The sequence below is a fragment of the Cottoperca gobio genome, chromosome 5 (assembly GCF_900634415.1).
Source record: "Cottoperca gobio chromosome 5, fCotGob3.1, whole genome shotgun sequence".
Lineage (NCBI taxonomy): Eukaryota > Metazoa > Chordata > Actinopteri > Perciformes > Bovichtidae > Cottoperca > Cottoperca gobio.
The window spans coordinates 24,373,976-24,397,192 of NC_041359.1; the positions used below are offsets into that span (position 1 = coordinate 24,373,976).

The 23,217-nt window shown below is 43.4% G+C and overlaps 1 protein-coding gene across 1 annotated transcript in view; it reads left to right on the forward strand.

The window, feature by feature from the left end:
• The window catches only part of ephb2b (eph receptor B2b), a 131,100-nt gene that overhangs the window by 51,507 nt on the left and 56,376 nt on the right, over positions 1 to 23,217 (forward strand). The window contains 1 exon segment of the mRNA XM_029430725.1: positions 1,051 to 1,735. Coding sequence (XP_029286585.1) covers positions 1,051 to 1,735 — 685 coding nt within the window.

The following is a 23,217-nucleotide window of genomic DNA, read 5'->3' on the forward strand; positions in this document are numbered from 1 at the left end:
CTTTCATGAGAATGTCAATAAGCCTTTATACTATGTGCTATGAATGTGTCCCATTAAGGCACAATAAAAAAAAAGTAGGACACACTATCACATAAACCACAAACCTCTCAGCTCTGTTCAAGTGTCTTAATGTCACGTCTCCAGTTTCTCTTAAAGCATTACAAGATGTGAATGGTTTCCTCAATGAGAGGACGGAAAGGGAGAAAAAGAGAGGGTAAACATCAAAGCCCCTCCGCCTGCACAACGCAGATTTTATTTTTTAACACCCCAAAATGCAGAACTCAAATGGAAAGTACATGTAGCTGTTATTTGCAGCTACACATTTTGGAAGATTGAATAAAGGCAAAGTGATGCTACAAGCCAAATAGGGTCTTAAATGACAACTTCATAATGCGAACCTGCCTTTGTTTGATTTACCTGTCAGAGTGAGCCCTCAGGTGACAGGTGACACACAGTTCATACACTTTGCCCAGACCATAAATTGGAACTGGATTCAGTAATGACAGAGCAGCTGTTCATAGATTTAAAAAATGCACTTTTAACACATATTTCCCAAATAGTAAAGCCTAATGTGTTCTCAATAAGAAATGCCAATCCCCTGACTAGTATTGAAATGTGAGGGTCAGAGTATTACCAGTATTAACTCCTGACTCGCTGGAAAGGCTGGTTCTCATTTGTTCTTCGAGACTCATGCAACTGGTTTATTGGAGATATTATGTTTCTTTGCACCGTATAATCAATTCAATCAAAACATTGCTTAATCGGATTACTTCCAGTAATCAAAATATTGTAAAGTATGCATGAAAACATTCTTGATATTGCTGCCAAATAAGTATCCGTGTGGGCTTTATGATGTTTATATTAATAGGAACATGCAGACCATTTACTGCTTTACAGCTGAATAGCACTTAATGTAATGAATCGAGTTTACTATGTGCCTCAATTGCCAATTTAGTTGTTTTTTTATCCTGTATTTAAGTCACACTTCTTTTCACTGCAGTCAAATGTAAAAATGTTAACTCAATGTGTATGTTTGTCCTTGGCCAACAGTGGGAGGAGGTGAGCGGTTACGATGAAAACATGAACACCATCCGGACATACCAGGTCTGCAATGTGTTCGACAACAATCAGAACAACTGGGTACGGACGAAGTACATCCGGCGCCGTGGCGCTCAGCGGATCCACGTGGAGATGAAGTTCTCGGTGAGGGACTGCAGTAGCATCCCCAACGTGCCAGGCTCCTGTAAAGAGACGTTTAACCTCTATTACTATGAATCTGACGCTGACACCGCCACTAGAACCTCACCCGCTTGGATGGAGAACCCCTGGATCAAAGTTGACACCATCGCAGCAGACGAGAGCTTCTCCCAGGTGGACCTCGGGGGCCGAGTGATGAAGATCAACACTGAGATTCGGAGCTTCGGCCCCGTGTCACGAAACGGCTTCTACCTGGCCTTCCAGGACTACGGCGGCTGTATGTCGCTCATTGCCGTTCGCGTCTTTTATCGGAAGTGCCCCCGTATCATCACTAACGGGGCGTTGTTCCAGGAGACACTCTCGGGAGCAGAGAGCACCTCCCTGGTGGCCGCAAGAGGTGTTTGCATCCCTAACGCAGAGGAGGTGGACGTGCCCATTAAGTTGTACTGCAACGGAGATGGAGAATGGATGGTACCCATCGGACGTTGTATGTGCAAGGCTGGGAATGAGGCTGTGGAGAATGGGACCGTTTGTCGAGGTATGCTTTGCTCTTATAATGTATTCATGACATCTGCTAAGCCTTATGAATAAGTACGCTCTGCCATCATAACAGAGGGATCCAAATACTGAAGGATACGATCCGTACAGTGTTTATTCCTCACTGTAAAGGGATCCATTCATTCCCATTCAATTGACATAAGCTAGTAATATATGGCCATGTACTAAAAAAACATGATGGAAGATATGCATTTAATCGAAGCCATCATATTTCCATAGAAATGATCAGCAGTCCCTTTATGTTTATTTCCAACAGAACAGCTGAATATGACAATTCACATAATAATTCTGACGAGGTTTTGAAAATATACTGCCTTCTGAACCAGAACAGTTCTTCTGAGTTGTTCATCATTGGCTGCAAAGGAAGGAAAACATTTATTTATTGTGCTCGTTCATTTAAAAACCTTCAGTCGATGTTGTTTTATCTATATAAAGTGAATTAAATGCCCTTTCAGAGTCATTTTGTTAGCATGTTTAGCATCTCTTTCCCACATTTGAATGTTTTTTTTAATGTATTTTCTTAGAATAACAACAATATAACAACGTTTCAACCCACAGAGAAGCGCCTCCGTACATTCACAACAGGCCTGAACTCATGCCAAAGAAAATAAGAACAGCAATTTTGAAGCTGTAAAATGTCTGAGCTGATCTTTTGTTGGTAGAATGCCTCCTTCCATTCAATACGGACAAAGAGGATATTTTTCAAAATTGCCTGCATTTTCCTATCAATTGGAATCCCTCACAGGCAAATCGATTTGGCTTTTCAAAAACATCAATGTAGCCAACGTTTACCTGTGCCATGCCCTATCCGAAGTCTGGCAGGTGGTATTTGGTCAACGTGCTTAGGGATCTTGATCACTTGAAACAGCACGACTGTGTGTAGCCTGCAGACTGGAGCCGTGCTGCTCCAGCCTAGCACAACAAACCACCCACCTGCGTCTTAGATTGGTGTGTTTCTGCCTCTCTTATGCGCGCCTATAATTACAACACATCCCCCCAGTCTCTGTGCGCTGGGAGGGGATACGTGATGGGTGCTGCTTCCCAAACACAGGCCCGTTCAATGACTTCTAATGAGGACATGCACCAGCCTTCCTCCTTAAGGAATACGGGCCAATAAGAGGCATGTGATGACAGCTACTCCGAGTCCCCATCCTCACATTATTACACAAAGCTGCTTGTTTTTTGACCTACATGTAGTTCTCTGCACGAGATGCATTGGAAGCATCTCGGGGGTGTCCTCAGTCATGGTGTTTTTTTGCGCTAAACGGGATTATACAATTAAATGTTGTCAGCTCAACAGGGAAAGCATGTTGATTCATGTATATCCTCGCACAGCTGGGCATAGGACTCTTTGAGTGAAACAATGTAGCATTTATCTTCTATTTCTGACCACCCGCCTGTGTATTCGTCCCTGCTACTGTACACCGGCTTCGTTACCTAAAGTCCAACGTAAGAGAGGCTGGATGCGCTCTTCTTCATCAACCCCCCCACTTCAGCAGTGACAGTTATAGATCTGAGGACTCATAGAAACACTGCAGTGACCCTGATAGAAGCACATACTCGTACTGTGACACACTGACTGGATATTAAAGCTTTATGAAAAGAATGCATTATCTCAGAGTGCAGCTGTGGGATGCAGCAAAACGTTAAGCACGGAGATGGATTTTATGGCTCCATACAATAGTTATGAGCCTCAGTGCAAACAACGGACAAGTGTGTATTTTACCAAGGAGGAAAAATAAAACCATTACAGTTAAAAAGGATATTATTCTATGGTTAGTTACCCCATTCTTCAGAAGCCCTTTTTGATGGAAGGCTGCCACCAGTGTCTGCTCTCTTGTCATCTTCCTAAACACTGAAAGCTGATATCAGTGCTTTAAACTGTGGTCAGTCACCGCCTTTCAACTGCCAGAAGTTGGATAATGAATTGATCTATGAAAGATGCGCCTTCGCCTGCTGATATTATGGGGTAATGAATTGATTTGTGAGAGGTGCCCTCAGAGGGTTTGTAAGATATCCTCTTTCATAGCTGGATTATGGAGCTACAGAGACAGCGTAAAGCAGCCGAGATGAAACACACTGTACTGTAATATTAAGGACGCAAACCAATGCTTTTGTTGCGACATCTCCACAACTAAACGTGTAATTACGCATGTAACAATTAAATCCTTGGCAGGGGTCCCAGCAAATAATTACGCTGTCATGAAATCTGTCAAAATATTATTTTGTGGAAGGATGTGCTTACATCAAATCGCTGAAGCCTTTTTCTCTGCGATTGTCTTACAAGTGAGATTAAGTTTCCTCTCTAAGAAGTGCCGCGAGTGAAGCAACCACACCAGGGCTTTTGAGCAGGGACGACCCTGAAAAGGGAGCTCCTGCTTCCCCTCAGAGCCTTGAGGAGATGGTGCACCACAGACACACATCAGGTCCTGTTTGCCCTTGCTGTACACTCACAGGAGGAAAAAGCATTCTCTTCAGTGGCACACAATGAATGCCATGTTCATGGGTGCAATTGCAAACTCCCTTAACAATGCCCGTGTGTGCTTTATCACTGTAATCTGATCATCTAACCCCACGCAGTTGTGAGTTCAAGGGTCTCGACTGTGCGAGCGCGGCTCGTGTTATAGTGCAGGGAGGATTCAGATGGAGGCACTGGAACAGCAACAGCTTGACTCATCTTCTTCTTGTGTTTTTGTTAATGTGTTTGTTGAGGAATAAAGAAAAGCATCGTAAAACAAGCAGCGTATCTGGTGTGGCCCCGTGGCCCAGATTTGTAGGGAGAATAGTCAAAACATAACATAACATGGCAGCGGATAAATAAATGCAACTATTACATATTCTGCACGCTCTTCCACTTATGTGCAGTTAAATGATCTTGACTGGCGAAAACAATCTGGTTGCCTGAGAAAGAGGAATTCTGAGCATTTCTGGATTGTGTACAGAGAAGTGAGAGACATTTAAAAATATCTCATAAACCTAATTTTACATTTAGCATACAGTACTTTACTGGTGGTATTCACATGTTTAGCATCAATCACAGTCCATAATGTCCATAAAAATAACCACTTCTTCACCTGCATTTGTCTTACAGCGATGCACACATGCCTCCACGCTCACAGGCTGTATTCACTGTATAATGGACATAGCAAATTCTACTAAACATGCACGACAGGTCGCACAGCGAGTCAGTAAGTCACATGAATGATAAGCATTTGTGGGTCACAGTGTGGAGAATTTGCAACAACACTAGTGCTTCTTTCAATGTCAGTCTCTCGGTAAGGTCTGCGTCAGTGTTGGGCAGTAGCTGCTTGGAAGCAGTTGCACCCAGAACAATTAGATTAAGTAGAAAAGGCTTCAGTAATTCTTCAGCCAAATGTGGTTGTAGATAAAGAGAGTTAGGGGGATGGAGTGCAAAGGTAGGTGCTGGGCAGACATGATTGGATAGACATGATTGCATGGAAAAGAGGAGGGGAGGAGGCAAAGGCAGGAAATGAGTCCCCCTAACCCACTGTCAGAATCCCAATTATTGCAGTCTCTTCGTCTGGAGAGGGTTTGAGTGTGGAAATCAGCGTAGCACAGACAAATCCACGCCGCTGCCTTTATTTCCCTGGGTGCCTCTGTCTTTAATGGCAGCTCTAATTGACTAACAGCGCATGTGGGGAACAGCCACGCTGATGACTGGATGTCTGTCCTCTGCGCTGGAACAAGACACAAAGCAAAACAAAACAAACACACCCCCTCAAGGCTTTTGCTGCATTGTACATTGTGCAAACAACGATGAAGGAAGGTTTGCATTGCGCTGCAGCAACAGAGAGAGAGAGAGAGAGAGAGAGAGAGAGAGAGAGAGAGAGAGAGAGAGAGAGAGAGAGAGCGTGAGGAGAAAATAAGAAAAGGAGAGAGGGAGACCAAAGTGTCAACAGTCTGCCTCCACAATAGGCATTTTTACAATGTTGTGTGTTAAGTAAAAGCCACACTTACTCTGTAGGATTGATGGCTGTTTCGGTTGCTGTTAGGAGCCGAACGTTTAGTTAAGCACAAGGAATACAAATTAGCATCCGAGCAGATGTTCATCGCTGCAACATTTGTCTGTTAAATGGTATCATAGACAACATGACTTAATTTCTGCACCATAGGCAACATCACTTAATTTACATTACTGCGCTTTTCATTTAGACTCAATAAAGGTCAATGTGTGTTTGAGAGAGGTAGCCTCTTTGGCCTGTACACAGTGTAGGATGTTGTAACAGCAGGAGGCAAACAGACAAGCTCTAAGACATGCCATCCTGTTCACAGAGGCCCCAGGGAACATTCAGGAGCCTTTATTCCCTCTTCCCCACTGTGATAGGATTTCAGTATGGCAAGGTGCTTTTTTTTCTCCGTCCTCCAGTCTTCTTTTCTTCTCTGGTCCGCAGCCTGTACAAATCCATACAGCAGGAACGAGCGGGGAGCCTCTAATGAGAGGAAGGGAGAAACCTAATGAGAGAAAAACTACACATACAGTCCTTCTAATACACATTACAGCATACTTAGTGCCCACATCACATTACAGTCCATGAGTGTACATGCATACATATACTATACAGTACCACATGAGAACCTTGTGTATCCGCATGCATGCACTTTATCATCCACATTTTCACAGCACATCCATCATATGCGGATGTGATAACGTGACCTGCGATCTCAGCCGATCTCCCTGAACTCGAAGATCACGGCCTGCTAAGCCTTTAAACGATTTCCATATGTTTTTGCACATGTCTGTCTCTGCTCCATATGCCCCCTCTGTCACACTCCTCATTATCCCACACCATCTTTTGAATCTCCAATTCAGACGCTACGACCTTTTTATATTCGCAGTACCTCTTTTTTTATACGTTATTGGTCATCTCATCTACTGTTGAGGCTTCCTGCAGGTCTGGTTCTTGCTTGTAACACCTATCCCTGTCTCACCCTGAGCCCCGAGTAAACCAGAGAGCCTGATGACCATAGATATTCTTCTGGTGTTTCTCCATGAGTGAAAAGCTGGGTGACAACCCTGAGACCTTATGGTTTTCGTTCAAGATAAATTCGCCTTGGACAGACTGTCCTGCCTCTGAGGAAATAAGAGCTGTGCAGTATATAGAGATCCTTCCATATGTGCCTCTCTTTTCTCATCAGGGACAAGGCCGGGGCTTTGTCAAAACATCCCCATGTGCTCTCTCTCAGATGTCTTCGACTCGTGTCCTCGTAGTGCTCTCTCGGCTAAGGGAGACTGATTGATCAAGCATCTGTCTGGATAAAAGATGAGAAACAATCAAGCTCACTGTTAAAGACACGAATCCCTCTCGAGTATCAGTGACCTTGTTTTCAAAAGATGTATTAGAACTCGGTCAACATTGAGATAAAATTGCGGCGTCTTGTGTTGTATGCCGATGATCTACATTAGAGCTATTCTAAAAGTGAGAGCGCGGAGAAATCTTATCCATTCCTGACATTCGCGGGATGTGCGGCGTGCGTCTCCAAGAGAGACAGTTGTTCACACACAGTTAACCCCTTTGGTCATTTGCTTAGAAGGGTTGAGTATATTCTGCTTCACACCGTATGGTCATTCAATCTCATGCAACATCATAGTATTGCAGCGTATGATACTCAACACATAAAGGTGCTTACTGTTGCGGCATGTACTCAACCTGAATATGCACCCCCGCCTTGAAAGTGCAAAAACATCTGTTGGTTATATAATTCGCCAGCTATTCATTTGAATTATTTGACAGTTGGTTCCTTTGAGAAGAACTTCGCCGACAGTAACTTATGTAAGTATATGACTTGTGTCTGCAGCGGCCCTCACTCTGACTTACAGTATCCAGAGAATAGGCATTTCATCCTGTATGGAGAAGAATCCAGAAGTATAATGGATTCTAAAATAAGTAACATCACCCACCAACAAAGATCTCTCGCCTGTTAAACTACAGGTTATTAAAAATGAAACAGCCGAGATACGTGAGGGTAGAGATAGATCAGAATAGAAAGGCAACAGTGGGAGAGAAGTATTAACAAAGACACTCAAAGAGCTTTTTCCTTCTCTTATCAGTGTGATATGCCTCACTGCACATCAACATACAGCACTAATAACCACGAGCGATCGTCTCCTTTGAGCAGCCTAAAAGGAAGAGAATATTAATGCTATGAACTTCCTAACTCTAACTATATGTTTTTACTTGAGACTTCCTTTCAAAACATATTATATCATTGTGAAAAAGTGTGGTTGTCAACCTAAAACAAAAGATTCTGTACATATTTGGACTATATCCTGTGAGAGAGCCAGCCGTACACAGTTAAGAGATGTAAATTCAAAGTCTCGGTTGCTGTACATCGACTAAATTATCTGCTGGACACCGCAACATCCATTTTATTTTGTGCCATGAGTCAGCATGCACTGTAAATCCCTCAGCTGTCGATATCTCTCTCTCTAGCAGTGTGATTAAAATACATTCTGTGCATTTAATTGCTTGGCAATCAAAGGGATTTAGATTCAGAAAGTACACCCTGCTGTTCTCAAAGGAAAACAGAAAAGGCTGAGTTAAATTAACAACTAATTCCAGTGCCTGAGACCAAATAAGAAAAGCCAACAAACGGAAAGTATCCTTTGATTCAAGGGCAACATCTCTGTTAACCCGAGTGAATCTCCACGAGGCGATCGTGTCCACACAAGCTTTATCTATCCACCGGTGTTTGAGCAAAATCAACAACCAAATCAAGCAGTTGATATTGAGATTTATTTTACTTTGGGATTTAATTCCAAAATGTTTAGAAATCCACTGGCTAATGTCAACTCAAAAGTTGGACGGCTACAGCAAAGGATTCTGTCATCGTGCTCCCCAGGAGGTTTCCGAGTGGTGTTTGAGTTTAAAATTGAACACATGCCTCTAAAGCTCCGTCGATGTAAAGTTAAGCTCTCCCCTGTCGAGAGCCAACGCCACAGAATTGTACTTTGTTTTATTTGCCAGCTGTAACCTGTGAGTTCCTGACTCCTGAGAATCCACGTGAATACGCTTTTGTTCAATAGACATATCGCTTATGTCATTCACTATATTGAGTGTCGGGGCCCAGGGGGTATCGATGAATGAGTAACACCTACTGACTTCATACCACAGATTAATTTGAATGTACAAAGTTTAGATCTCGATCACATCTTCATCAGGTCAAGCGATGGCCTGAGAGATAGCCACTCAGCCGCCACGCTAGCGGCTCTGAGAGGCCAATTTTGTGCAAATCCAATTTAGTAGATGTCGAGATATTTCACAGGATAAGTGAAAACGTTGACCTTCTCGTGGCACTGGACGAAAAGTCAGTGGATCAGCAACGTCAGAAGGATTCATCTTCTGCGCACCATGAATGGCTGAAATTTCATGGAATTAAATCCAGTAATTGTTGAGATATTTCAGTCTGGACCAGAGAGGTAAAGCCGAGCGACAGACGGATATTTCTATCCCCAGAGCCATGCTGCTAGTGAGCCAAAGCCTGCTCCATTTTTCCATTTGCTGTTCAATTTCTCAAGACGATTTGTTTTCGTTTCCCATCGCACTCTGTCAATTGTTAGCAGTATTTAATATTTACCTTTGCTTGTTTTCACACTGCTCAATTAAGACAGTAATTGAGCAGGATGAGTACTTGATGCTGGGCAGAAAACAATCTTGGCTCCAGTGGCCTGGTTTAATTGTTGAAGGCTGGTTGAGGGGGATGGTGTTGCTGCAGGGGACTGCTCAGGTTTTGTAAATGGACTACTTACAGAATTTTCTGGATATTAAAACTTTTTACTTCCCCTTGGGCAGCTACTAAGCAAATACATTACTCAATATAATGAGCTGCTCCACTCTCCTGAGGAATTCCCAAGCTTTCAGCTGAAAGGTACGGTTCGACACGCTTTTTCTCATTCTTATAACTCTTGTAAAGAACCGGGTTCATCGAAAGGATACCGTTTTTTTTTTTTTTACCCACGCCTCGGCATATGAAAGGCGTACCTCAATCCGCTAATCCTTATCTAGTCGGTTACATTATTCCTACCAGTACCCCGTGGGTGAGAATAATCTCAGCACGTTACTCCTCTCCCCCCTGGTCTACCTCTAGCTCTTTGCGTTGAGATTAGCAATATTTTCCCACAGTTTATACTGTGAAGCCATTTGGGGATTCTCCTGTTTATACTGGATTTATATGGAGAAGAAGGAGGTGAGACTGTAAACAACGAGCTAATGAGAAGGCTGCTCTGTTTTGCCTCGTGTGGAAAAATAACAATCGCTTCCTGTGCACCTCACAGCACAAGTTTAACTACGATTTCATAATGTTTTTATGTCCCTATCATGTTTGAAAATCAAACAGTAATTATGTAGTAATTACTTTTTAATAGGCTGATTATTCGTTCAATTCTGTGTAATGCTAGATATCATAACATTTACTCTGAATTATGGTCACTTGCAAAAATAGAATTAAGTCCAGGAGAAGAATTTCTTTACCTACATAATAGATCAATATCTCCATTGTTGGTAAATTGAACACATAACTTTTAATGGTTCAGTATCTCAGACTATAGTTAATTACAAGGGACATGTAGGCTGTTGAACATCCATCACCTCTAAGTAATAGGTTTTAGGTATAGACGTGAAAAAGAGAGAAGTACGAGGTATTTTCCTATTTACTGCAAAACACTGTAGATGAAATGTATAGGACTCCAAGAGAGACTGAGTTTAGACATACAGGCAGTGAAACAGTGAGACACAGGCAACAGACTAAACAGAAAAATCACGTACCCAAGACCTCCGGACCGGACATTAACCACCCGCCGGTGTTTACTACAAAGCCTGGATTGGTCTCGCAGCGTTTTGATGCCTGGGAAATGCTCACTTCGTGCTGGGACCAGTGTTCTGGTTTATTGTGGTCATCTCAAGGCTGTGTGGTCTCCACAGAGTTATTTTGGCGGTTTAGGTGGGGGAGAGATCAGCGCATTTTCATGTGCGGGGTGTTTTCGTTCCACCCCGCCAACTGACTCAGTATGGCACCGTCTCGACGCACACCAGGGCCACTCTTACCTCCCCTCCCAGTGCGGGCATCTCTTCTCTGTGAAGTAACAGGCTTAAAGAACCGTCTGGAATACATTAGTCACAGTTATTAATGAGGTTGTTTTGATTCTGCTCTCCCCGTGCAAAGTCGGACGATGTTGAGGATTTGGCCTGAAACAAAAAGGCAGACCTTGTCAGCTCACAGGGAGACGGAAAGTTAAAACGAAACAGAAAGGAGAGAAGGAGTCTTAGAGGAAGAGATCATGGTGCAGTGTAGACCTATACTATATCACTCTTAACCACACTACATGATGTTATGCACTTGGCAAAAGAGTGGGTTCCTCTCCCGTTACAGTATGATATGAGTTGGCTCAGTTTAGGGCTGTCAATGGCAGGTGTCTTACATTTCTGAATTTTGTTTGTTAGGGGAAAATATATCAGACAAAAATTCATTTTTAAATGTGTAAACTCTTAGGTAACTTATCTTTTCATACCTCTCTGCCATTTAGATTACTGAAATAGATGAGATGAATAGTCTATTGACTATCTAAGGAAAATGTTCTTCTCGACTGTGTCAATACTTCCAACCATACCATTGAACCAATTAGAATAAGAATGCCCCCACAACAGACATTTCAGATTACTTTGTCTCAATGTAGCGCCTTGAAGGTTAATGTGATGACATTGACACTGAGAGGTTTTTTCAGCCACCATGAGAGATAGCTCAACTCTCCACAGAGAGAGACCCTCACTAGAGAAGACATTTTGGAACTATCTGCATCTAAAATAAGCAGGCCCGAATGTCGTTGATGTCACTTGTTCCTTGTACAGCCTTGATAACTCCTCCTTGCGACCTTCTTACTAAATATAGCAATTCATGTATTGATTTGGGGAGGCATTCACAGCATGCCTCCACCATAATGACCTATTTCAACAGATTGCTTGTAGTTAAGTAGTTTTTTTTTTGTGCGCTCTTTGTCTTGAGGCTACAGGAGGAGGACGACACAGCCACATGTTCTGAGCGGAGCTAGACACAACATATCTTTGTCTCCAACAAATTTATATTCCCATACAACTAAATTGCTCAATGCTAATATGCTGTTCTCAATTACATTTCAAGGGAAAAATAGTTTCTCCCAGATTACGGTCGCAGTTTTAAAGACGTGGTCACCGCTGTAAATTGAAACAAAACAATACACAACAAAACTACTAGGTTATGTTTGGGAACAAAACTACTTGGTTATGTTTAGAAAAAGATTGTGGTTTGGTTTAAGTACATAATTGAAGTAACGGACCTACATCTCAAAAAGTCATTGCTTTTTCGTTTAACACGAGACTCGACCCCCGGTCTCCTGGGTGAAAGTCCTGCAGACTGTAGACACAACCTTCCTGGTGGGAAATCATGTGTTTGTTGGACCCATACATCCACCTCAACCTGCTGTGGACTTCGATTAGACAAATATTTGAGAAAAACAAACGTAATCCAGGTCAAAAAAACGTATCCCCCCAAAACTTAATTGCCATCCCGTTTTGTTGAATGGGAACATCATTTTGAGGAGACCAGGCGGCTTCATGATGGCCTCTTGGCAAAACAAGTACACATATCTTCTATGCAGGAACCCTGTACATATTAAAGCATCATTTTCTTTTTTGATAGCTTTAAATGCTTGTGTATGCTCTCAAGGCCGTCAGGAGATGTTTGCATCTCAACACTTTGCAAAGTAGTGAGATTATGAGAACGAACTGGTCCCGCACGCAGCATGATTAGGTACGGATTATTCACAGTATTGTACCTCACTGCTATTAAAGTGTCGCAATGTGGAAAATGGCCAATGAAAGCTTGGCAAAAGATTGCTTGATTTCCATCTGTGTGTACATTATGCCAGCAGGCAGGCTTCCCATTATGGAATGACTGGCTATGATTGAAATCATAGCTCTAATGTGCTTCGTTATCTGTCAGTATAGTGTTGCAAGAGGCATGGGCATCAACACGATCACTGTTGTGCTATTCGATGGGAGCTGAGATCAGGAAGTACTGCTACTGTTTTATGAAAACAGTCGGGTGACGTGCCTAAACACCTCACCATTTATCTTATGGCCCTTTCCAAAAAATACAGCTGCACTGTCAAAGGCGTGCTGCAAGCTGTCTAGCCTTGTCAGTCAATGCTCGAGTATGCAAAAGGAAACAATGTATTAGATGTAGTAAATACTCAATTTCAGTAGAACAATCTTTCATTTAAAACTCATCTATCGCTTCTATTATGCTCATCTAAGTATTTTGACCTCATTGGAAGTAATTTATTCAGAATACTTTCTACGGTGGCATTGTCCTTCAGCTTGGAGATTTTTATCAACCACATCACAAAACCCCTGAGAACATAAGTCCTTCCTTCCTCTTTACCCATTCACCGACCTTCCAGGCACCGGCACAATCAGGTCTTTGTGGGCCCGGCTTGTCTGTCATCTCCCTGGTTCTGTTGATATGGGCCTCGTGCTGAGAGCGTGGTCCCCTCATACACTGCACCAAGCGCTGGCTAATTGAGCTTGTCAAGCCAGAACCTGTTAGTGTGCTGATAAGAAGGTATTTGACCTCTTCGGAGGCCCCTGGTGGTTCCCTACGGAACATACCCTTGGATAGCTCCTCTATCCAGAAAAGCAAAACAGCTAGAGGGTAGATCTTAAAAACATCTCTACCTAAACTTGATTTTTGTATTGCCTTTAATCAAACACTTGATCTGTTGACACTGGAACTGCGTATTGGACATGTTGATGTTAATCCAGCATACAGACACCATATTGACAGTAAATGTAAGGGAGGGGTGGGGCAGACTCTTATCATACTAGTTAGATCGGACAAGTCTGATGCACTTATTGATGCAGCTGTTGATGCAGCCTAAGGTAAGATCCCATAAAAAAAATCTCCACACAGGACTGCAAGTAAGACTTTCCTTATTCTTTAATCGATTGCTAATGTCTCTGATTAAGGGAGTTGGCAGAAGTCCACAAATCGAAGGTCTTGGATGGATGCCCTTTCCATTTCCTCATCAAACTTCCATGCAGCAGAGCAAGACTGTCTGTGCCCCTCCTCTCTTTTCAGTGTCTGTGCCAGACCTGCTGAAATAGTTTTTGCACATTCCCTATTTGTTATAATCTCTTTGGAGCAGGAGATGATCAGGGTTTAGGGAACCCGAACCAGTAAGTCACTCATGTTACCCAAATTCACTTAAGTCCTTTTTGGCTTTTTCTCAAAAACCACAGCCAGGTTAAAACACGTGTAAATATCTTTTGCACATGGCATTTCATCCAGGTCTGCTACGGATGGGGATTTTAGTCTGAGTGCAATTGACATGACCCCCACTAGCCTCCCTGGGATAATCCTGCTGCCTTCAGAAACCCAAGACTAATCTGCCAGTCTCCCTTTTGCAAGCCCTCACTCATTCCAAGCTGCCTCAACGTTTGTAATACCTTCACAAACATTTGGCAACCATCATGGCCACAGAACTGGCCCTGATTAGTGCATATTTACAGTGTATGTGAATGTACATGTGCATTGAATAGTTCCTATCTGCCCTCCTCTGCTGTAAATTACTGGTCTACAGAGGGCACAAACAAATGAAGATGTGATGACTCATAATTGTCGGCTTATAAGTAAATACAGTAGCTGTCCACAGAAGGTAGAGGCATTTATCCAACAATTATATTTTTACAATGACCTTTTCAACACCTCAGCATTAACGTCAAAGATAATATGTGCCGGCCTGTACGGATATGTCAGATATGCAGTACTGGAATGTGCGCAGGCGTGCCAAGGGGAAAACTATGCCTTCAGGCTAGGTGGGTTAGATTAAGGTTATATGTGTGTGACATGTATGGCTAGTGAAACTGAGAATGATTGACATGGAGGCCTCACCAGAGACTCTCCATCACATATTAAGTACGGATCTAAAACCCCATCAAGCAGGATATGAGGCAGCAAATTAAATGAAGAGCCGTTTCCTAAATAGGCAGTGAACAAAACAACAGGTTTGAATATACTGCGGTTAAAACCACCAAGCTATTAGCAGGGGTGTGACAAAACAAACAATTCAAACTGTCAAGTCAGTTTACCACATGGCGTTATTCATTTAGGCTTTAACCGTAGAATAACCTTAGAACATCACATTAAGGCTGAAGTTAATCTTTTTGTAGGTCTGGCAAGAAAAAAAGAATATCCAAAATATACAGAAAAATAAACCCGTGCTTCCTCCTTCACTAAAATCCCACTTGGTGGTGTCCAGATTGCCAACACCTGGTAGAGCATGAGGGAACATTACCAAGCAAGAAGTGGAACTCAGAGAAATGATTAGAAATCAATGCTAACGCCAAACCATAAAATACACAATGTTTAAACAGATAAGAAATGTAGCAGCTAAGTACATATTGACATTAAAACCAAAAGACATTGCGTTGGATATTCACACTGACGTTATGCCACGAGCAGGCACCATGTGTGGAGAAGAGGAAACATCTTTGGCTACCCTCCAACTTCTTCTTTTAATCACCTCTACACTTAATCCATAACATCTTTATAAAGGTATAAACACCCTAGTTGTATTATTCCGGGAAAAAGAAAATGAATAAAAGACACTTATTTGCAATTATATAAAGCCCTTGAACCTCTATTGTGACGAGGAAGTGCATTCAGCAGTAGAGCATAATGTATTACTCATGTCAGTGCTTTGTATGTCTAAATCAATACTTGGAATTTGTTTGCGATGAGGATTCATGGAGAGAAATTACTGCACTGCACACAAAGCAATACTCTTACACAGCAGCCATGTTGGTGCAAACCATCCTAACAAGGGGAGGAGAGTTGGGCTGCAGGAATATTTTGTGAAAAACTTTAGCAGCAGCAGAGTTGCCAAGGTAACCCCCGTGCCCCAGCATTGGCCCGATCCCTCACTGTGTGAGCTGGGTACTTAATTTCACTGACCCCCTGGGTCTGGGCTGCGCAGCCTCCATTGATGAGGACAAATGGAAGGGAGACCAGTCGGCCAAGCCCCTCCTTTATCACGGTTAAGGATGTAGTCATAGAGGAGGAGAAACGCGAAGCAGGCAGATGAATAGCTCAGGGATCCCTTGTTTTAGATGAATCAATGACATATTTAAAGGCTAATTAGTCGATCTATTCACTCACTATAAATTTGCTGGGGCCACCACCTCACTCTGCAGCCATGATTGGGCTATTTAATGTATTCCACCTCTAAATAGCAGCCATTAAAGCCTTCAAATGAATCTCCCCCCAACAATACCAGCCTTTGAGGCGCAGGTGTAATGGTGCATGGAAACAGTGTTGTGTGTGTATGTGTGTGTGTGTGTGTGTGTGTGTGTGTGTGTGTGTGTGTGTGTGTGCATGCATTAAATGTGTGATTTAATCCCTTCAGGTTGCATCTTTGAGTCTGGATATCAGGTGAAATCCTGTTTTGGTGCTCAAAGTCTTCTGTGGCACGTCATGGATTGAATGAGCTTATTATCCATCTCACAAGCAAGCCTGATTCAGGTCACATGATCCCAGAATTTACCACTGCCTGAGTGGCACACTTTCCCCTAGTTTCATTCTGAGCACTTTGCTAGTCCTCACAAGATGTGTCATAGTTGTGGGACAATTACTGAAACTGATATTTGAATGTTTTTGTAGGAGAAGATATTACACATGTATCCTCTGGCTATTGAGAGAACATGACACAATACAATTGGTCGTTGAGCTATAGGGTCCCTCTTTGTTTCATACTCAAGTAATGTGATTTTTGAGTTTAGTGTGTGTGTGCATACTTCCAACCATGTGTGTGTGTGTGTGTGTGTGTTTCTTGGATCCATGCGTGCGTGCGAAAGAGGCGCATTACAGCTGTTGTTTTTCTTTCTTGCAGATCAGATGGATAATAGAATTCACTCAGACTCCCTGCTGCCTCATTAAATGCTTGTGGTCAGAATAATTGATATAATCTTTAATAAATACACTCCAGGGAGAGATAGATGGAGATATAAAATCCATCCTATGAACATGATACTCACAGTCCAGCTCAGGGTACCGTTTATCTTTTGTGCTTTGTTTGAGGTGTGTGTGTGTGTGTGTGTGTGTGTGTGTGTGTGTGTGTGTGTGTGTGTGTGTGTGTGTGTGTGTGTGTGTGTGTGTTCTGTGTGTTTGTATATGTGCATCGGAGGGTTACACAGGGACAGTGACAGGATTCAGCACCAGCTGCTCCTTGCAATGCCACCCCCACTTCTCCCTTCCTTCCTCCCCTCCTACACCCTCTTTCCTGTGACACCCCTCTTGTCCCCACTGACTGGACAACACGCAGCCCCTTTATGCCACCTGTCTATCAGCTAGGCTGCACCTTAGGGAGCCTCTGTCACCGAGCTCGGAGCTGCCGCTTGCTGCCTTTGTTTGGACTCTGGTAAAGTCCCCCCCCTCCACCCCCCTCACTCCCCTCTGTCTCTCTTACTCTATCTTGCTCTCTGTGCTGTCCTTTACAAATACAGACACACAGAAAGACACACACATGCAGACTAGTGATTGCCTCTGTCAGCTATTTCCTACATCTGCCTCAAGGCACAAAGGACCATCCGCTACCGCCACCGCCACCACCGCTACCACCACCGCTACCACCACCGCTACCACCACCGCCCCTCTCCCTGCTTGCCTCTCACCTGTATTGGCCAGGATGCCAGCTACGTGGTTGTTGTGTCAGGCAGAAATTGCTGGCTGCAGAACCAGATAGGGAAGATTTTAATCCACATGAGCAACAGTGAGGCAACTTTGATGTGTTGTTTATTTCACGGACTGGTCAGCGTAATTCCTCCTGTATTGCTTCTTATCTCTCCCAAGACAATCATGTGAATTCTAGACCATTCCACGGTATGTGTTCAGCAGGTCACTGAGGTTATTTACCCTCCATTCGTCCCGCTTCTCGCCTTCCTCTACCTTTAGCAGCCCTTATATCCTCCACCTCGTCTCATCCTGCTTCCTCCACCCAGTCCCCCTGTCATCAGCAGTCTGAGGCTGTGATCGGGGCTGTGAGGTTTGGGTGCAGCCTGCGTAACGGAGCGGGGAAGCTGCCTTACATGGCAATGGCTCCTGTTGCCCTAGCAACTAGCTGTCCTTGAGAAAAGGGCGCATTTGGTGGTTTGGGAGGCCGAAGAACTGACAGCACCACTCAAAACTAATAAAGAGTTCAAACACATCGATCTGTGTGTCTAGGAGAGAACATAATGTAGACATAGTCCTCTGTGCAAACACCTTAAAATAAATGTATGAATCAAAGGCTTAGAAAGCGTGAGCGATGTGCGATGTATGTGAGCGACTGTCCACCGGGGGAAATTGGATTTTTTTTTCAAAAGAAGAACTCATCATTTCATCCTCTGTACAATCTTGTCATATGTGGGTGTTTCCAAAGATGCTGTGCTATTCAGTGCATCCTGTGGTGCAGCAGGTGATGTGTTCCCATGAGCATGAGGGCCGGCGGAGACTGCCCACATTCTTTTGTTTGCCTCAACAATGACAGCTTAACACTCTTGACATCTGATCGCTCCAAGGTCCCCTCATTTCCTACCTGTTTGAAAATTTGAAACAGTGTCCGCCCATTCAATCTCTGCTGTACATATGTACAATTCCCACTGGAACATTGTAGCCCTACAAGCACAATAACTGACACTTGGTGTCACATGACATTGAAAGTCTCGTCTCTGCGTTCAGCTCGCCCTCAATGTTAAATAAGGCCAGGCTTTGTTTGCTGGAGAAGAGCGTTATGCAACAGTATGAACTCCCACAGAGATAGGGGACATCACTGGGATGGTGATGGAAAGTTTAATATAAGCTAAGGCTGTTATTGTAAAAACAAATTTCAGAATTTAAAACCTAACATGCCATTTAATGTGGTTTAATCAAGCCATCCTAAATTAGGGCCTCAAGGCATTTTATTCTTAATCGTTACAGAAAATTATTGAGCTGAATTAATTTGAATCAGGCTGTTTTGTAACCACAGAACACTACACTATACATTTGCAAATGCCCACCCTAATGCAACCAGCCTTAACTGAATTAATTGCCCCTTCTGTGCACAGAAGCTCATTTGGTGGCCAGATTATGGAGGACCACGCCAATAATTTCAAACTATTGTACTATGTGCCATTATTTGCATTAAGTGACATTTTTCAAGCTCCGGTAATGATCTGTCATTACAAATAATTGAATACAATGTAGCTAGACCCAATGTGATGCGGATGCTGAAGGTTGACAAGCCACCATAAATGGAGATTAATGCCGACAAAGAGGCTCGCCTCCTGCCACACCCCAGCCATCTGCAGCCCAGTGTACCGAAGGGGTCCACCAGCAACCTGATTGGACCCCTACATCCTCTGGAGAGCAAGCTGTCAAGTGATCTGCCTGCATGAAATGACCCTTTCCGCTTTATTTCCCCACAACCGCCCACCAGCCTTGTTCATATTCCTACCCAGTGCGTGTATGTGTTGGCTCAGATGCCTGTAATTTCACCATTCCACATTTGTGCCTCTTTTTTCCCCTGTGCTGAAAAAAAAGTGGGAAAAGAGAGAAAGAAAAAAGAAAAGGGAACGCAGTGAAAATTCCAGACGTTATTACAGTGCTGCATGCATGGCTCCAGCGATACTCTCCTTTCATCTCCGTTTCCTCCTCTATTGACAGATGGTAGTTATCAGACGGTATGGAAATACTGTGGTTAAGATAGTTTTCACTGATTTTTTTTTCCTTTGGTATTTATGACCTGATGATCATCATGAGAGCGTTGTGGTCTTTAACAGAGGGCCACTCTGCCAGCGTTGTTTGAATCAAGAAACTAACGTTTGCCACATGGGAATGACGCACTATCTCCAGGCAGCGTTCAGGAAGTAGGGTGGTGCACTGCTTGTACGAGTACTTCAATGTACTTTAACACCAAAGTGCTGAAATATGACACAAGTTGATCATTAATTAGTCGATCGGCTATATAGTAATTGACGTTTATCAAGCAAACATGCCAAATGTACACCACGTTGTAGCTTCTCAAACGTGGATATTTGCTGCTTCCCTCTCTTTTAAATCACTGTGAACTGAATCTCTTTGGGTTTTGGACTGTTGGTCGGAAAGCACGCAGACATCATGTTGGTTTTGGGAAACCGTAATGCATTTCTGACACCTTTAAAGACGAAAGATTCATCGAAAAATGATTGTCAGATTAATTGATGTGCAATAATGTTGCCTGCAGCCTTAGTGTATATGTGTGTAATATTTTGCAAAAATGAGCTACAATTTCCCAGAATATCTATGCCGTGTTGCTCGCTGGTGTTATTTATGGCCAACGTCAAGGAGATAATGAGAATTAAGGTCACTTAGTGGGAAGTTAATTTACACCAGTTGTTACATTACTAATATTTCCCCTGCAGAGTATTTTTAGCTGCTACTTACATTCTGAACAGTGCTCCATATTTCTTTTTGTCCTTGTAAATACCAATCCTTGTGATGGTGAGCCTTGTATATGTGCCACATATATGAGGTTAAGCCCCTGCTGTATGAGCTCAAAATTGTCCTCTGGCCAGTGGCCAGATGGGGTTTATTAGCAGCTTTCTTCATTATGGTCTCTGCTTATTTATGTGTTGATGTATATGTATCGGAAGAAGATTGAATCAAATGAGCTCTGGGTGTGAGTGTACGAGGTGTGTGTGGTGCAATGTCCCGTCTGTTTTGGGAGTGTGCACAGTCCATGGCTTGTGTGTGTGTGTGTGTGTGTGTGTGTGTGTGTGTGTGTGTGTGTGTGTGTGTGTGTGAGAGCTTTGAGCCCTCCTGAGGACCCTGCTCCCTCAGAGCTCATTTCCCAGGTGTCCCAATTTTCCAGCTAATCTGCTGCTCACTTTGACTCCTAATCTGTCTCAGAGGAGCCTGCTGGGGAGGATTGGGGATGTGAGCTACGTGACAACTGCAGACAAGATGCAGCTTAGAGCAAAAATGCTGAGGGACACAGAGGGGAAAAAGTCACTTCCCGATCATTTCCCTGTCCTCCCATGACACACAGGTCCCGTAGTGTTCACAGACACACATTCACATAGTGACGCACACCTTTGTACGAATGCTTGTATATAAATTCCTGGATTAATAAACATGCGTTTGAAGTGTTCGAGGCACTTAAACAGATCACGTTTTTGTGAGAAAGCTGACTTCTGGGCGAGTCTCGGAGTCTTCCAGAGTTGATTTTGGGCATTTTTCCCAGTTTGAAGTCTGAGATTTGCCACTAAAGTTAATGGAGTAAAAAATGGAACCTAATCATTAAAATAACTGGTGGCAGTGTTTTTTCCTTTCAATGGGTAAGACTATAAAAGTCCTTATTTTAGTTACTTATTACAGTGATTTGGTAATGCCGCGGTGCTGCCCTCAGAGTTTAACGTGTCTCAGTTATAAATGTTTCTTAGAAAACAACCCATTTCAATGACCCTGTACTCTCCTTGAGTTCGAGAGTAGCCTGATTTACACCTCGTAGGTCAGCAGTGGTCACCTTCGCTCACTGGCACTGTCCTGGCTTATAGTGTGAGGAGCCACGCAGAGTCCCAGACCTGTTAATTGCACCAGACGTGGAAACCTAGAGGGAGAAATTAATATCTCATTTGTGTGCCAGTGTGTGTGGGGTGAAGCAAATGCCAGTTGTCTAATAGCTTTCACACAAGCCTGATTGAATTAGGCGGCGAGGAGGACTGCGGTCCTAATTGAATTGCGGAGACCCTGTGTTGCAAACAGTGCTAGCTTGTGTTCCCCATGGAAGCACGAAGGCAGATGGGGTGGGGGGCAGAGAGACTTGTCCTCACTCCCAGGAACAGACACACAACTCGTGGCTGCTCTCCTCTGGTTAATCTGTGGCCACGACTGTCGTTTCACAAGGTTACGGTCTACTTAGATGTGACCAGTTCAAAGGCTGATGGTCTGTAGATGTGGTTGCAGGATGGTAGAGGTAATAAGAATGCAACTGCAAACGCTAACAGGTTGTCTTAATCTAATTTCCCCCTGTGAGGAACAGTGGTCTACCTTGTAAAAGAAACACATCTCTTTACGATAGCCTCTGATCTATCCCTGCAGTGGTTTGTATAAATAGCTTTTACAGGCTGCACCAAAGCAAATAGAGGCCCAAACATGTACACTGTAGTGGCCTCTTTGGTCACAATGGAATACAGGGAAATACCCTGCATCCGCGCACGCACACGCACACACACACACACACACACACACACAATCCCTCTGACACTGGCCATTTTCACCGCTTTCAGCACTTTTTCCTGCTGTGCTTACAAAACCTAGCACATCTGATTTTTTTTTTTTTTTTTTTTTTTTTACCCCTCTAGCATTTTCTCTTTCACCCTGAACAGCTCACACACACACACACACACACACACACACCACGCACGCACGCACGCACACACACACACACACCTTGTCTATCTTTGTCTCCCTTGTCTCTTCTTTAATGGTGTGTTCATTAAATAAAACAGGGGGAGGGCGGATTCGATCCTGAAAAAGGGGGAACAGGGGAAACAGCAAAGAGGGGGCTGCAGGGGTGTGCTGTTGTTGCTGTGATGCCCCAGACTCCTGGACAAAGAGTCTTTCTGTCGGGACTAGATGGGTGTTGGGTTATTTTTTGGCGTAATAGGAGCGGCTTTAGGCTGGATTACCTGGTATCAACCAGCTGATTGTCTGGTTATGATCGCACAGCGTTCAACACTGCCCAGGCAGCCGCGATGGAAACATCAAATGCCCTTGTTTGGCCTCTCTCTATGTGCTGTGTGTGTGTGTGTGTGTGTCTGTGTGTGTGTGTTTGACTGCTGATTTGTTGAGAGGAGCCAGAATCACAGGGAGTGTTTTCAGCATAGCTGGTCACGTCAGCATCACCGCCGAAAAACAACACTCCCTGCCTCTATCTGTCTGCGTGTGTCTTTCTTCTCCCTCTTTGTGTGTTCTTCTCTTCTCTTCTTACACACATAAATGATCACACACACACACACAGCCGCACATGCTTTGCAGGATTCAGATGGTTTTAGCTGCAGGTCTCGTCTTCTATGTGCTATAAATCTCTCCGGCTGTAATATTCAGGAAACCTTTGAAACAACCACCAAATTACCTGCTGTAAAACCTGACTAGCACCCTTGCGCAGAGACTTGCCTCTCACAGCTCGTGCAGTACTATTTTTATTCAGTGAGTCTAGCTAAACCTCTAATTAAAGCTTTTATGTCACTATATATTATTAAAAGTCATAAACATAGACAGACACAAGCAGCTGGGGGTTTGGAATGTGTGTGGGGGAGGTATTATTCAGATTAAGTTTTAGGTGTTAGATTAAAGTAATGTAATACTTGGTTTAAAACGATCAAACATCGTTGGAAACAAAACCATCTAACCCCG